Genomic DNA, 12,986 nt, shown 5'->3' with positions numbered 1-12,986 from the left:
TTATTTTCCTGGATAGTCTTCAACACTGTGGAGAAATTAATGTCAGTTTCAGAATTTATGAAGGGCAAAGAAATGGTATTCTCTGATTCAAAGAACTAATTAGGAGTAAATGCCTGTGGGTATTGGGTGTCGTGTCCCCCCCCCCCCCCCCCCCCCCCCTACATTTTAGGAGAATTAGATGAAAATTTAATAATTGCTTTTAATTTTACAGGCAGCCAGCATCAAGCGTGAAATGACCTTCCCTGCATTTCAACAGGACGATGTAAAAAGTGACATCAGTCAAAAACTGCCAGACCAACAGTTTCTCCTGTTCACCACAAAGGAGGAAGATTTAAAAACAGCAGAGACCAAAAAACCAAACAGAGCTCATGAGTATGAAAAGGAAAACACTCGTTCTGTTTGTCTTCTGGAACAGAAGCGCAAGGTTGTTTCTTCAAATATTGATGTGCCTCCAGCAAGGTAAGGAAAGTTGGGAGATTTGTTGTGTTTTGTTTTAAGCTGCTTTTTTTTTTTCTCCTTTTTTTTTTTTAAATGGGATATTAGAGGCAAATTTGGTAAGCAGTACAATGAACTGGTAAGAGTACTATTTGTGCCCAAGCAGTCCAAAGTCAATCACAACTCCACTGCTTGAGAGATCTGCTAGAAGATTGAACATACCAGTAGCAGAAACTGAGACCATCTGCAGTGTAGGACTTTGTATGGCTTTTGCAGTGTTTTTGCCTTTCTAACACGCTGCAACTGAAGTACTCTCAGAAGAGGAAGTGTCTTAACAGGAAGAGATTGTTGACCCAGCTTCATCCTGAGAAGTAGTCTTCTAAATTAGACGCAGCATCAGCTTACCTGCTGACAGTTCTTCTTTACTGCCATACCTGCAGCGACTTTATATTCAGGGGAGTGTGCAGCAACTTAATGCTGCATAGTGAGGATGTAGTATCTTATGTTCTATTATCCCTGTAAAGGTGTACAGCTGGGTCATAATGTGGTCTATGAAATTAATAAATAGAAAAAAATAGTGAGGAAAGGCCAATGCAGGAAAATCAAACTTGTATAAAATGAGGATTTGGGGATTTTGGTATTGCTTTTTGAATTGTTATTCCTTGAGAATCTGTTATGAATGCACATAAATATTTGTGTCTTCAGCATTTGCATCTGGGCAGTTACACTTCTAATTATAAACTATTTATAGAAAATTATTTTGAGAAAAAAAATTGTTCTTTAATCTGAGACTTGACGTATATCACAGCAGAAAAATTCAAGGTTTATTTGTTTAATTTTTTTTACTTCCTGATACTGAAGTAGAATAATACTGAGAGAAGGATGAATGAGAATTTTGTACTGGCTAGTGATTTAAAGAGAAGGGCTCAAAAATACAGAGTCTAGAACCTTGAACTTTGGGAAAGGACTTCACTGCTTTGAGAGAGAAAGGGAATGACTCCTCTATGAAATGCTGAACATTAGTGTAGAAGAAACATATCCAGTAACGCTAAACAGACTCACTTGTATCAATGGTGAAAAACTGACAACAAATTGGGTATTCTGTGTTGCAAGTTGACAAGTGCTTTTTCTTTTTCTTTCTGTTGTTTGTGATTTTATGTGGCAGCAGTCTGTCTGCAAAGATTTTTTCTTAACCTGCCTGATAAATTCGCTTGCACATAATATTCAGTGAAAACTCTTCTGAATTTATAGTGCCACTTAAAATAGATGTAGTCAGACTGGATGTTTTGTTGGTTTTTGGTTTGTTTGCTTTCTAAAAACCAACATAAACCAACAGGTTCTGCCACATCATCCAGAACAGGATGACCGTCGTTTTCCCCTGGCTCTCATATATGGCACTTGTGAAAATGGCAAAGTTATGAGTGTTTTGACAGGATTTTTTTTGCCCATGTGTGTCTAGTAAAAAGCTATGCATTAAAAGCTTGAAAATGTTAGGATACTTATTTGAGATTTTCACCGGTAATCAACCCTGTCATGGCTGAGTGCCCTTCTCATTCATGCTTATGTGTCTCAAATCGAATAGGATCATCAGAAAATTCAGGTCAGCAGGGACTTCAGGAAGTCACCTAGTCCAACCTCCTGCCCAAACCATATGTTAGCATTTCCATTTTACAATTCAGGCAGCCAAGGTACAGGATTTAAGTGCCTTTTTGTGTGGCTTCATGCAGATAATGCACTTGAAGAAGGAGTTGATCTCCCCTTTTCTGTAACTGCAAGATCCCTCCTTGGAGGGATGGACATTTTTTTCCGCAACAGGTGGAAAAGAGAATGAATAAACATCTTCAATGCCTTCTTAAGACTAATTGTGACACTGGTTGGGAGCATAAGATACTTAAGATGACAGGAAATATGTTCATTTGCAAGGGTGTCTTCTGAAATAGTTCATTGTTCCTGTATTTTGTTGTGAACAGATAAATGATCATATTATGTTATTGCATGTTTTCAGACGTGCAGGTTGAGCTGCTGCATTAGCAGAATTAGAGAATGAAGTAGAAATACCTAGTCTCTCTTTCTCTTCATATAGTTTGATTCTTAAGTCATATTCTCTGAGAAGTGCAAGTCAAGGCATTTGACGTTCTCCTGCCTCTTTATAAGCCTCTTCCAGTTTTCTGTTTTCGACTGCACTGATGGAGTTGCATGTTCCCCAGAGGTGAATTCCTCCACTGTTCTCCACCTGACAGGACTTGTTGGGTCAACTGTCTTGTCTTCTGATGAGAACATCTATCTGCCTTTGCAGCTTGCTGATTGACTTCACAGATTATTTGTTGTATCCAGTTGTGTAAGGTCATCTTGAACTAATCAGATGATGTTTACAAAAGCGTGGGAGAAATAAGGAGTTTAATATGATCTTCAGTTTCTTCTTGCTACATACACCCTCTTTACCAAAAACTTTCAGCTATCATTTTGAAGTAGAAAAATGTTATGGAAATGAAGCTTGCTATGTATTTAGTTTTAAAACCTTAGTGAAGCTGGGAAGGTTACCCACTTTACTGCAGATGCCAAGGTAAAGGATAACATTGCATTTTGCAGTATCCTGCTAAACCCTGGACACTAAGTAAGTGATTTTGAGACAGAAGTTTATCATACTGCAGAATCCTTATGAAGAAGGGCATATGAGTATCTCCATAAGAGCTCTGAAAGTGTCTGCAAAAGAGCTGGTAACATGGATAAGTATACTTGACTTTGACTACAAAGGGAAACAAAGCCCATCCCATCTTACCTAGTTTTAAGGATCTCAATGAATAAGAATGAAAATCTTTGTGAGGCACTGTATCCAAAATAAGTAACAGTTCAGAAAACACGGGCATAATAATTGTTGCTTCTGAGGCATTCAGCTGCAGGGCTTTTGTTATTGCTTACAGGCTTTAAAATTTTAGAAATGTGAAAATATCTTAATTGAGTCCCTGGTGTTTCAGGTGATTGGTACTCAGGTGCACTGAAATTACAGAAGATGGAACTGTTAAGCAGGGACAGGCTGGTGGCTGTCGCATGTGCAGGAACATGGGAAACTAATGGAAATCATGGACACTTCAGAATTTTGTTTGTTAATGAAATCTGGACAGAAGGGGTAGATCTAAGTAATTAATACAACAATTAATGATAGCTATTAATGAGATCTAATTAATAGTCCAACAGTTACACACTTGACTGGAGCGTGGAAGGTGTGGGTTCAGCTTCTTTTGTTGTTGTATTTGGAGCAAGGACCTGAACTAGAGTCTCTGGTGTACAAGGGAGGTGTCTTAACCATCAAAATCCTGTCATATTCAAGGTGCTTCATAGGGCAGCTTTTGAAAATAATAGTGTCAGGCTAAATGTAGCAGACCTGAAATAAATATTTTATTGCATGCAGGAGAATTTTAACATTGAAATCAACTTAATTTTTAAAGTTCATTGTTTACATTTTCTATTTCAGCTTGCAAAAATACTTCAGACCTTTCTACTTTATGTGCTGTACTGGAAGTGTCTTTTGGATTAAAATAAGAACAGACCATGACTTTTTCTTACTGATTTTTATGTTTTGGAATGCAAAAATGGAATAAGAGGTTAACAGCTTTACGTCTTTCCCTTTTCAGATTTCTTCACTGGGTCATTTTGAACAAAATTTATGTAAAATAAATAGCTTTCCTACTTCTGAAACTCAGATGAGCATAAATTAAACTGTTCAGCTTGAGTAAATGAATTATTTAATAAGGAAATTTGAATTCCTTACTTCCCCTTTAAAGTTATTGGTAGTTTTGGTGCATAAAGGACTTCTGTCTTGGAGAAGGGTGTCTGACCACTCGACTATAAACTGCAGTTATCTCTGAGAATTGAGATGCTCTCTGTACCACAAAGGAGAATATGCTTTAGACTGACCTTCCAGTTCAAACATGAGCAATCAAACACAGCCCAGATCCCTAGGATCTGCATAGTGAAAGTTCATTTTCTAAACAGACAGTGGTATCACCGAGGGACTAATTGCCTTGCCTTGTGGGCAGAAGCAAGCACAGGTCTACCAGTGTTTCGGGCAGCTACATCTGTAGAGGTCAGATGTAATCAAAGATGATGTCCCCAGTAGGCAGTGGTGTGGAATTTAACAGAGCGATTCTGCTTATTTGTATTTTCATCAGTTAATTACCATAATGCACACTTACTCCCAAAGCAAGTTGACAAGAGAAAAAGCCCGGGCTGCTGATACGATGGGTGTGGGGGTGTGAGTCATGATGTAGGGACCTAGTGCAGGTCAGACACGTGGGGAATGGCTGCTGCCTCTTGAAGGATGAGGATGGAAGGGTGGGCGATGGAGAACAAGGGGTGAAGTTTCCTTTTTTTGAGTAAAATTTGGGAATAAATGTCAGGAAATGGTGATGGGGTTAAAGGTCCTTTAAGATAGAAGTGCATTGACCTTCTGCATGAAACCCTTCAAAACTTACATGTATTAGTGTCAGAAGTGGTGTCCTTTCTGGGTAACTGGAAACATCTGAAAGGTTAAGAGAATTAAAGGAACTAGGCAGGTATCACTCCCACCCCTCTGATGGGTGGCAGTGTTTGAATAGTTTTGCTTTTGTTAACCTTTTGCTAGATGAACTCAAAATATTGTGAAATTTGTGTTATCCCCTTGCTACTTCATTCTCCTTTTTCCCAGTCCTCCTGTACCCTATCTTCTCTGAAAAAAAAAGAAAGAAATACAAACTTTCTAACTGGCTAACTTTTTCTATGTTAAGTTTGTGCTCTTAAAGGACAAGCCAAAGCTAAACCTCAGCTGCTTAAGCACTTCCTATAGTGGGAAAATAGCTATTGTGCAGTAAAACCTTCTAGTTCCTGTGCTCTTCTGATTCACTGCTATTAAGCAGTGACATTTGCCATGACAATAATATATTGGATTTTGCTATCCTTTGTTTCTTTTATATAAAAAAAGTTGCTCAATAACCGCAAAATTAATTTTTATTCATGTACCTATATTTTATCTACTAATTAGTTTATCATTTAATGGAAGAATGTGTGAAATAATTGAAATAAAGTAAATGAAACGTCTCTAGGAATTCTCTCTGCCTTTGACTCTTTATGTTCTTCTAGAATAGCTACAGAAAACTGGGACAAAATGAAGTGCTGCCGTGTTTTCTGACCATCGTTATAAAGAAACAGTATAGGCAGTGCTGCATTTTCATCCCTAAATGACTTTCTTGCCTGGTCTCTCCAGGAATGTAGCTCTGGGCAGCTCTCTGATTAGAGGGTGTGTTGTTGATCCGTGAGGCCTGCTGGGCATGATTGGTTATGCACCGTGCATTTCAGTGGCAATATTTGCATATTTTCATAGCCAAAACTCTCCAGGAGCCTGACTCCAAGATCAAAAGCAGAATCTGCTTAACTAGGATATCCTCAGTAGGAGAACTTCCCAATCTCCTTGCAGAGGGAAGAACTCTCTGTTTATCCAGAGGTGGTGTGTATTCAGAGATTGTCTTCTGTTATTCTTCTCCACCTGTTTTTGAAGGCTCCTCAGTTCTCCTTGGGGGAGCTCCTTTCCTGTATCTCTCGCAATTTTGGCAGAGGGGATTGATGGGGCATCTTCAGAGGGTGTCAACTATTTGTTGGCTGCTGAGGGTTTTCAGTCAAATTGGATGAAAACAAAAGGCCAAGAAACCAGGCTGTGTTTCAGACTCTAGCTCTGAGAGCTTCTGAGCTCTCTAGCTTTCCTTCTAGCCTGAAAGCACTTCATTGAGGTGTGAGGTTTTATCCAAGTTTTTTCAGCATCCTATAGTTTGAGTGCTCCTGTTTCTCAAGTTTCATTTGCTGTGCATCCATGATAGTTAGAAACTTTGTAAATGGTTGTTTTTCATGTAATGAGAATTACTCCCAGAGTCATTCCCATATTTCACGGCTTCTGTAAAAATGTAGGTAGTTGCCCATACCATGCGTTTCAAAGCAGCTTCTCCAGATATCCACAACAGCTAATTATTGAAGTAGTAAATTGTTGCTTTGTTTTGCTAGACTTCTTTAGTTAAATATGTCTGCAGCTTGATTGGATTTCACCCAAGCAGTCATTAGAGCTTGATTATGTTTAATATTGATGGTAAACTGCTCGTCATGGTCTGCTGCAAAAAGGTGTGGTGCCTTCTAGGATCTGACTGTTAATGGAGAAAGAGGTTTATCCAAAAACCAATCAGAGAATTGGTCTGTTAGCACATTTTGAAGTAAAAACCCAATATATTTCTTGATACTGTTTTCTAATACTAAATTTTCATTGCATTCTAGAAGGACCGTATATGTGCTTAAAGCTCTACATTCCTTTGATCTGCCTGCAGCATGCAAAAGCAGTGTAGGAGAAACTTCTTCGCAAAATGTAGATCAAATTGCAAATAAAACCAGACTCCAAAAGTCACCTTGCTTATTTAACTGCAGTGTCATCTTCCAGGTTACTTGCCTGGGTGTGCGTAGTGTTTGTTGCCATGATAGCTGAACCAGCCTTGCACGATGCTGAGACAGATGACAGTGTTTGTGACACCTTGCAAACTGTTGGAGACTCACCTTTCAAGTGGTGAGATGGATCAAGTCTCAAGAGTGATGGGGAACAGAAGACACACTTAGTAAGACTCTTCCATTTAAAGGGTGCTGGCCATAGGGATGATTGAATTTGCTGTAAATAAGATTAGATTTCATAGCCGGGAGTTACAGACTCAGGCATTAGTATTCAGAAGTCCCCCTGCCAGAGAGCCACAGCAATATGTTGGATAGGTTTGTTTGTTGAAAAAGGTGTAACATCCCCTGCTGTAGAAAACTTCACTCTGAAAGTGTGCATAATGTATCTTTATTTTTCAGTGGACTTCTGTAAGTTCCACTGTTTCTCTCCTTTGTGTTGTACTGTGTGCATATCTGAGAGTTTCGAGATATCTTGTATTTAACTGCATTACTGACATCCCCACAACCATCATCTTCAATCAGTTACAGCTTGTAGAGGAACCAGTTATGTGACTAGCACAATTTATTCATTCATCACCAGTCTTAGATACGCTGGCTGGCCTATCCAGCAGGATTTTTCCAACATAATATTCTTGTTTAAGTGTGAATTTTGGGTGAGTTAACATTACTCTTGAGGCATTTTTTCCCCAGTAATGTTCAAAGCAGAGGGAATATTTGTAGCAACTGGTCATCACACAGACCTCTTAGTTCATTGTTCCTGGGTTTCCGTAATTTTCAACTTTCACCCTGTCTTCTGATGTGCACAGTAGTATTAATATTAGGAGGGGGGACTTCTAACACTAGCTGGTGACTTTAGCCATCTGGAATTTTGGACAATGTTATTGTCCAGTTTTTAACTGTTGACTTGCAATGGCATTCCCAGGGAATGAAATTCCAGTGAAAAATAAAAGCATGAAAATTTGATTGTGCAATTAAATGTGGTCATGCTAAGTTGTCTACTGCCTGACATTGGAGTCTGTATTATTTTAGGTAATTATTATTTCAAAAGAAGACTTTGCTTGTGCATGTATACTTATATATACCCATATATATGTGTATATATACACATATATAGTTTCCCATTTCTCTAGAAAATCCCATATTCAAAGCACTGCTGAGAAAGATTTGTCTTCTTCTGTAGAAGTACAACTACTTCTCTTTAAAATCTTCCACTGGTAGCCAAGACAAAAGGCTAAATAATTTTATCTGTGTGATGGGAGTTGCCAATGGACGGTGATCTCATTACCAAGCAAATTTCAATAAGTTTGTCTAATGTGGCGACAAGGAAAAATGTGTCCTTAATCTGCAGCGACCATTAGGCGCTGGTTCTTGAAGAGCTGCATTCAGTCAGCATTGCTGCTTTATCTGTTAGCCATTGATGTGAATGCACGGCTTGTTCTCAGCTCTTCAGTTCCCTTAAAAAATGGAGTGTAATTTCAAAACACTCTTCAACAGCAGGCAATATTCAATAAGAGTAATTTCTTTGTGGTTTGTGTTAGCTGTGGCACAAAAAAAATTCCTCTTGAAATACCATCTGTGCTGAGAAAAAGAAAAAAGTCAATGGGTACATGGTTTATAACTTGTGTATCTGTGAAATGTGCAAGAGTGGGCTACTGTGTATATGCTTACATAGTTTACATACATCATAGCTATGTTCATAGCTATAATTTTATTGAAATGTTATAAAATTGAAATAGTCTATGCACTGGTATTTGACATTGTATTGTTGAGGTCAGCAAAGATATGAAGCTTGCCTTTCTAAGTTATTTCTAAAAATATTTTACAAATAACAATCAGTGATACAACTTCTGTCTTAACTCCTTTAGCATCATCTCTGTGAAAACATTCATTTTACACATTTTAAAAGAAAAAGGAGGTAGAAAGCCTGACTTTTTTCCATTTATAGTAATATGGTTGCATTATGTGTACAAGGGTTTTTTGGTGTTTTGTCTGTATCCCTAAGACAACATTACAATGAAACTCTATTTTTTTTACAATGAAACCCTATTTTTTTTAATGTGGTACATAAAGTATATAATTGGTTTGTATAGATGAAAGGCTATTTTTAAAGTGCCTTTTATTCATTTCTATAAGATATTCTAGTCTCTATTATGTGATGGTTTATATGCATCAGATACCTGTTTTGTATATTACTACTTCAGTTTTTGTGACAACAGGAGTGTTGTCAAAGGATGGAGCAATATCAATATCTAGATTAGGATATTGTGACAGGTGCACCCGCCTGATGAAAATAGTGCTTCTTGGCTGCTGAAATGTAGCAGTTATTGATTTTCTTTTTCCGTGCCTTTGTTCTCAGGGTTTCATGGTAGTTGGGGCCTTTGGCCAATGGGAGCTGCTATTGACCACAGATCATATTTGGCTGGGTATAAATGGTGTCCCCTGGGGGAGCCATTTTGAGCTCATCCCCTGGAGCAGCACAGTGAGGTCAAGGACTCTCCCCTTGGGTTGGGGCGCCGCCCAAGGAAACTCCTTGAGGTTCCTATGGGTCAAGATGCTGTCCTGAGAAGTTCCTCAGTGTTGAGAGCCCTCATTTTTTTAGGTGAGTGACAGAGCTTTTTGGGTTGTCATTAAACTCTAAGAAGTTTGTAGGATAGTTTTGTTCTCCTCTTACAACGGCAGATTCGAATGTCTGTATGTTTGCAGAGTGCTAGTTGTTTGTGTTGGAAATAAATTTTTTTTTGGCTGTCGTTTGCTTATTTGAGAGCTTCCGCAACATAAATTAGATTTATCTAACGGGTTATTTTTATTTGAAACAGAACCACATCTTCTTGTGGTTTTAGTCATCTGCGTGGTTTAATACAAGCTCCAACTCTTCCCTTTTTACTCCCTGATCATTTTGGGAATACGGTGGAAGTGTTGCTAGATACACAAGGTCTGCATGAAGCAGTTACAATTCTTGCTAAGTTGATAGGCTTTCCAAATAAAATGTCCTTTGACTTTGTTACCAAAGCAACACTTGATGGCAGTGTATTGCAGTGGAGTAACCTGCAGTGTGGCTTTTGTTCCCTATGGAAAGCCCAGTTCCATACCCAGCTGAATGGCTGCGTTTTGGAAGCTTGCAAGGGTTAACGTGTTGTGTTCAATGTATTCTTAATACGTGCTGAGTGATTAGTTCAGTTTTCTCTAACGAACAATAAAAATAGTTTTTGTTCTTCAGGTATGCTAGTCAAGCTCACTACATAAGGAGTTTTGCAATTTTGCACGGGTCTGTATTTTAAATTCTGCCCCAGGAATTCCTGCAGGTGATCTGATACTGTGTCTGACAAGTGACCTCAGGACATCTGTGATTGGTACCCAGGGAACAGAACAGAGTTACTGTCATCTTCAGCGGACCAGGAGGAAGCTGGGTATGAAATATGAACTTCTGCTATTAGTGGTCCTGGCAGAGAAAGTACATCCCTAAGTACCTTGCTCTTCCATCCATAGAGTAAAAGATGAAATGAGATGAGACATTTTGCTAAAAATATTTAACGTTTGCAAGCAAATGTATGTTTACACTTTGTATAGAACCAACATTTAGAAACATAACTTCATTCTCATTTTGGGATAAAACATTCACTGTTAGTGGCTGCGTATGTGAAATGGTTTGTTTGATAACCACATCTTCAAAATAGCCTCCTTGGGGAACTGAGGGAAAAAGTATAGAATAACATTGCCAGAATACAGTGGCAGAGCATTTCTTTAATTATACATTACACTAAATTCTAGGTATCTGAGAGTTGTCATTCCTTCTCTCCAGGAGCATACCAGAAGCCCACATGTGGCTGGACCCCTAAGCTGTGTTGTCCTATGGAAATAGTTGTCCTCTGCAGCATCAACATTGGCATACTGCACTGATACTGCTACTGTGCTGAGACACGGATGTTTTTAGTAACAGTAGTATTCCAGATGGTAAATGGAGTCAATAGCCAATTGATGCCTTTAATAAGTTATTCTTATATTGTAGTACTGTTGCTCCTCATTTGATTTGGTTTGTTACCCAAAACTTAATGTTTTAACCATTCCTTAGGGGAGGGACAGAGGATATTTCCACCAGCAGCGGATGTACTGTCATTATGGTCAGCTTTATAATGAAGTAAAGCTTGTGTTTAGGTAATGCTTTCCACAGGAAAACCCCCATTAAAATACTTTGTAGTCTTTTACATAATTTTGTATATGAAGGACATTCTTCATCCCATACTGTGCTCCCAAACTTAAGCTCCCTGCTGTGTCTGTCTGCTTTTCCCTTTTATCTTAATTTGGATCATCTCTTTTGTTTTCACTGAGAATGTCCAGTTGGTTCCTCCCTTGAAGCCAGGGCAGGCAATGAAGTAAAGTTTAAAAAAAGGCATTTAGGAGTTGCCCATACGCACACACAGTGCCACGTACTGCGTGGAGTGGGAAGCACTGTGTGCCTGACAACTTTGGAGTGAGGAGGTTCTTCACCTGTCTGGGTGAGGAGGGAAGAGATGATAACGAGGGTGTGCTGGGCCTATTTTGATATTTCTTTCTAATGAAAAGTGTTGGTGAAAAAAGGTTTGATGCCACTTTCTGGAAAGTCTGTGCTGATGATTTAGAAAGAGTATTTTGGCTGCCCTTTCCTATCTTGTTAACTACCGAGAACTGCATCATGGACCTTTTGTTTTGTTAGTGTCCTCTTGGGTTAAATGATTTGGCCTCCTCCCCTCTCCCCTCTCCCCTCTCCCCTCTCCCCTCTCCCCTCTCCCCTCTCCCCTCTCCCCTCTCCCCTCTCCCCTCTCCCCTCTCCCCTCTCCCCTCTCCCCTCTCCCCTCTCCCCTCTCCCCTCTCCCCTCTCCCCTCTCCCCTCTCCCTCCAGTGGTAGCTGGCTAGTATGGCTCATTCTATCTCTTCCTTTCAACGTTGCTTACTTTATTTTACATAATGGTGGTTGCTTTTATAGGGTTCACTGGGCCCTTGGCTCCAAGATGTGTAATTCTCATAGTACAGAGTAGCTATTAAATATTATTTTTATATATATACACATATATATAAAATCAGAGGGTAAGCAAGTGTTTATGTGACATACTTGTGCACTCATCTCTAATATCCTGAGAAATATCTTGCTGATATTTAACCTTTCTAAACTAGTGTTTCTACTTCTAGTACCTAGCTAGAGTTCTTTTAGATCACAGGAATAATAATAACAACAGCAATAGTAAAAGTCTAATCGATGTTGAAAGCCCTTTAAAACATATCATATAAAAAGGCTTGTGGTTACACTTATTTATATTTTGTGGTATATATTTTATGATGATGTTGACAGAAATTTCAAAGTATTACAAAGGAAGATACATTACTATCTCTTGCTAATCTCTGAAGCAAATATGTGCAGAATTTTGTCAGTTTATTATGTTTTGATCTGAGTAAGAAACTTGGAGGGGAAATCTACATTGAATGTATAATACGGGTCTTACCAAAATAAACTGGATATGTACTACGCTTAACATAAATGATTAACATTAAAGCAGTGCAAAACAAAGCTTTCACATCTTAATTTAAGACATAATGTATAACATTAATAAACATGGCTTATATTGGTCCTACAGATAAAAGCTTTGAATTACATTATGCAGCAAATGTTCTTAGTTATCTTTGGTTTTTTTTTTTCCTTGGGATTTTTTTTTTGGCAACTTGTGCAGACATCCAAACTGTTCACAGTATTAATTGAGTTTGCCTGTCATTATTGTGGCAGATGAATTGGAGAGGCAGCATATCTGTGGTGGGGAGTTGGATTTATGAGCCAGGGAAAAATGTTGCTGTGAAAGAAACCCTGAGGGGTCAGTAGATGTCCCACATAGCAGTGCTGCCCAGCATGGCTGAGGTTTCCTATGCAGAACAAGGATTGAGGTCTCGGCAGCTGCAGCCCCTCAGCATTGTCGTTGCAGCTGAGCCTCCACAATGGTAGATACTGTCCTCATTTCACCCATGAAATCACCCCAAGGTGGAGGGGACTGCTTGGGTACAGCTGAAGAGACCCTGGCTCCCAGGTAGTTTTTATTGTATGTGTCTAGTAAAATGCCCCTGTGGTCCTGGAA

The 12,986-nt window shown here is 38.9% G+C and overlaps 1 protein-coding gene across 2 annotated transcripts in view; it reads left to right on the top strand.

Moving 5' to 3' along the window:
- The window catches only part of ZNF704 (zinc finger protein 704), a 110,951-nt gene that overhangs the window by 20,809 nt on the left and 77,156 nt on the right, over positions 1 to 12,986 (top strand). For both annotated transcript variants that reach the window (XM_074883533.1, XM_074883525.1), the window contains exon 2: positions 212 to 459. In XM_074883533.1, the coding sequence (XP_074739634.1) occupies positions 212 to 459 (248 nt within the window). The remainder of the gene's footprint in view (positions 1 to 211; positions 460 to 12,986) is intronic.

Source organism: Strix uralensis, chromosome 1 (assembly GCF_047716275.1).
Source record: "Strix uralensis isolate ZFMK-TIS-50842 chromosome 1, bStrUra1, whole genome shotgun sequence".
NCBI lineage: Eukaryota > Metazoa > Chordata > Aves > Strigiformes > Strigidae > Strix > Strix uralensis.
The sequence above is the reverse complement of the archived record's forward strand: the minus strand, read 5'-3'. Positions and strand labels throughout refer to the sequence as shown.